We start from the raw sequence: 3,270 nt of genomic DNA, 5'->3' as shown, positions 1-3,270 counted from the left end.
TTTAATATATTAAATTCTTTCACTGTTGCTCAAGGGGAAAATTCTTGTTGGGACAAGAAATGCCGAAATAATCGAAGTTGGAGAGAAGAATGCTGCGTGCAACATCCTAATCAACGGCCACATGGACGGACCCATCTGGGGCCTGGCCACGCATCCCTCCAGGGACTTTTTCCTCTCTGCTGCAGAGGACGGCACGGTCAGGCTGTGGGATATTGCAGAGAAGGTAGGTGTTGGAGAGCAGCTGCTGCTAGGACAGACATCCTAGACTTGTGGTGCTGAGGCCTTGAAGCTTGTTTTTAATGGATTCTGAGAATAATCCATCCCATCGTGGCAACCTGTTGGCATGAGGTACTTCTGAAATAGGAACAAATAGAAACATCGACTCTTCCGGGTTTTTCTTTCTTCACAGAAGATGCTGAACAAAGTCAGCTTAGGACACGCGGCTCGCACGGTTTGTTACAGCCCAGAAGGCGATATGGTGGCTATTGGCATGAAAAACGGAGAGTTTATCATCTTGCTGGTGACCTCTCTAAAAATCTGGGGGAAGAAACGGGACAGAAGATCAGCAATTCAGGATATCAGGTCAGAAAATACAATGCCTGTGTCTGTTGTAGTGTTCTAGAAATCGGTATTACCGTGATTTTTAAAAACACAATTTTATGTTCTGAGGAGCATTGCAATATTTCAGAGAGCTGGAATCAGTGAATGAATTGTGGAAGGTCTGGGTTTTCCTCATTGAAAACATTGCATTTCTCTAGTTTGTAGCCTTGTAAGTAGAGCATTAGAGTCAAAGTCATCAGGACACGTCACAAAGTTGTTAGAGCATTGGGGTGCCAGTGAGACCAGAAAATGAAGAGAGTTACCCCAGAGATGTTCCCAGTTCACTTACGTGTGACAGCTGTACCAAGATCATTGCCACCTTCTGCTGCAGATACCTTCCCTGGAAAATTGATTTGTTTCCAAAGTTGTTTTGCATATCGGATGAACACTGCCCCCCTCTTTGGTTCTGGATAGCACAGACTTGAAATGCAGATGTACCTGTGCTTCTCAACTATTGGAATGTGCTGTAAGTGCCAACCCGTGCTATAAAACCCCTTCCTCTGCTCAGGTTCAGCCCCGACTCTCGTTACTTGGCTGTCGGCTCCAGTGAGAACGCAGTGGATTTTTATGATCTGACTTTGGGTCCCACGCTGAATCGGGTCAGCTACTGCAAAGATATCCCGAGTTTCGTCATCCAGATGGACTTCTCTGCAGACAGCTCGTATCTCCAGGTATCAGTTGTTAGTTGATCAAGGTACTTAATGGAAAACCTGCTCATGAGAGATGCTCTGCAAGTATTGCCCTTTGACTCCTGCGAGATTTGCTGATGAAGAGATGGAGTCCTAGGTTACTGTCACTGGGCTGTTACTTTGCAGTGATTAGTGGGTGACAAAAATGGTTATGCTGGATATGAAATACAAGAAATAAGCATAGAAAGGAGAAACGGATTTCAGAATCACTGCAGTGTGTCTCCCTGCCTTCTCACCTCTGTGATGCTGTGGGATCTCTTAGCAGAGGAAGGGCTGTCCTTCTGTAAGTCCCACGAGTTCTTCATGGTCCTGACCAGGACGGTAGCATCACACATTGCTTTGGTGCTGACATTCCTGAACAGCACCAAAATCCTGCTGCTACAACCCCCAGCCACGGGGTACAAGTCATTTCTTAGAACCAAAATGAAGCAGGCACACTTTGCTTTCTGTTTTGTTCACATCTGAGAGGAGGAACAAGCTGCTTTTCCTATCAAAGCAGCATCTGCAGGCTGACTGGGTACCTTGGTGTCAGCTTTACAGATAAGAGTTTATTTTGCCTTATTTGTGTATACACACTCACGTACTAATACACACAATACAGAGAGACCATTAATATGTGCAGAATGCGAGATGTGTCCATTATTTTTATGAATTAGTCATTTTAAATTTTAAGATTTACACTTTATGCTTGTATAGATTTGTGAGAATTTCCAACCATTGAGCAAGTCGTCTGAATAGCTATGTACAGAGTAAGAGAACTACCAAGGAAATGCTTTTCAAGGTCCTTTGGAATGATGTTTTTGTCTTTTCAAACAAGCTCCCGTATTCTAAATTCTCTGTGGTCTCTCAAAGGTCTCTACTGGGTCTTACAAGAGGCAAGTCTATGAAGTGCCTTCAGGAAAACAGCTTGTGGACCAGGCTGTGATTGACAGAATTACATGGGCCACTTGGACAAGGTAAATGACCCCCACATTCACACTTCTTCAAACACTTGTAGGCTGTTTAAAAGCTGATTTCATCCCATTCAGTCAGGTATTCTCACTGAACACACCCATCTGCTGTGGCAACAGCTCAGGTAAGTGCTGTGCAGCAAAGGGAAGCCCATGGCAGGTTCCCCAGTGGAACAGGAGCTGTTTGACATCGGATAACAAACGATTTGTGTGCCTCTCTGCTCACTGCGGATCTCTGGCTGCCTGTGAAACACCCCTGGCAGCCTCAGCAGGATCTCATTGCACTGCCAGAATTACCTGGGATGCTGCACTGTTTTCTTCAAAATAGCAATCTGGGGATAAGAATGCAGGGAAAATTAAAGCGTATCAAAGCATGAAACGAGTGTGATAATTCAGTGTTTATTTACAGCATTGCACTGCATTTGTATGTTCAAGTTGTTATTAACATTTCATATTAAAAGGTAGACAAAAGTACTTCTAAATACCGTAAAGTTACTGTATTTCACTCAAAACAGACTTAGAAATTACATGAAGAATGATTCCCTATTTTATTATTTCACATGTAAATAATTTATTATTTTATTTAATAATTTTCTCTCCAATTATGATTTAGAGTCTTCGCTGGACTCAAGGAAACTTCTCATCTGATTGATATGAAAACGTTACAGCATGAACAAAACAGGGTTATAATGAGAATACACATACTTTTATTTTCCAGAAGCTGGTACTTGCTCATCCGATGCTTATGCTATGACATTCTGGTTTTAATTATCCTTTCTTTATTCAGTTTTTGGGCAAATGCCTCACTGGACAATATTAATGCTATTGATTTCACCTCTGCTTCTTAGCGTTATCATGGGCCGTGTTATTTTGAGAATTTAATCACCGAATCCATTTCAGAAGCAATTATGGGATGACATAAAATGTAATTACAGAGTAAAACCTGTGCAAGATGTGTGTGTGCAGGAATAAACTGCGACAATTTCATTACTCCATGAAAGCCGCTCACCATTTCCTTATGCTGTGGTTTC

General features: G+C 42.4%; 1 protein-coding gene across 1 annotated transcript in view; it reads left to right on the top strand.

Annotated features, from left to right (window-relative positions):
* Window positions 1–28: 28 nt before the first annotated feature.
* LOC104540172 (echinoderm microtubule-associated protein-like 5) overlaps window positions 29–3,270 on the top strand; it is a gene marked incomplete at its 5' end in the record, with an annotated part of 5,495 nt that continues 2,253 nt past the window's right edge. The window contains 4 exons of the mRNA XM_010183912.1: window positions 29–223; window positions 410–582; window positions 1,109–1,271; window positions 2,142–2,245. Of these exons, the coding sequence (XP_010182214.1) occupies window positions 29–223; window positions 410–582; window positions 1,109–1,271; window positions 2,142–2,245 (635 nt within the window). The remainder of the gene's footprint in view (window positions 224–409; window positions 583–1,108; window positions 1,272–2,141; window positions 2,246–3,270) is intronic.

Source organism: Mesitornis unicolor, unplaced genomic scaffold (genome assembly GCF_000695765.1).
Source record: "Mesitornis unicolor isolate BGI_N332 unplaced genomic scaffold, ASM69576v1 scaffold50460, whole genome shotgun sequence".
NCBI classification, from domain to species: domain Eukaryota; kingdom Metazoa; phylum Chordata; class Aves; order Mesitornithiformes; family Mesitornithidae; genus Mesitornis; species Mesitornis unicolor.
The sequence above is the reverse complement of the archived record's forward strand: the minus strand, read 5'-3'. Positions and strand labels throughout refer to the sequence as shown.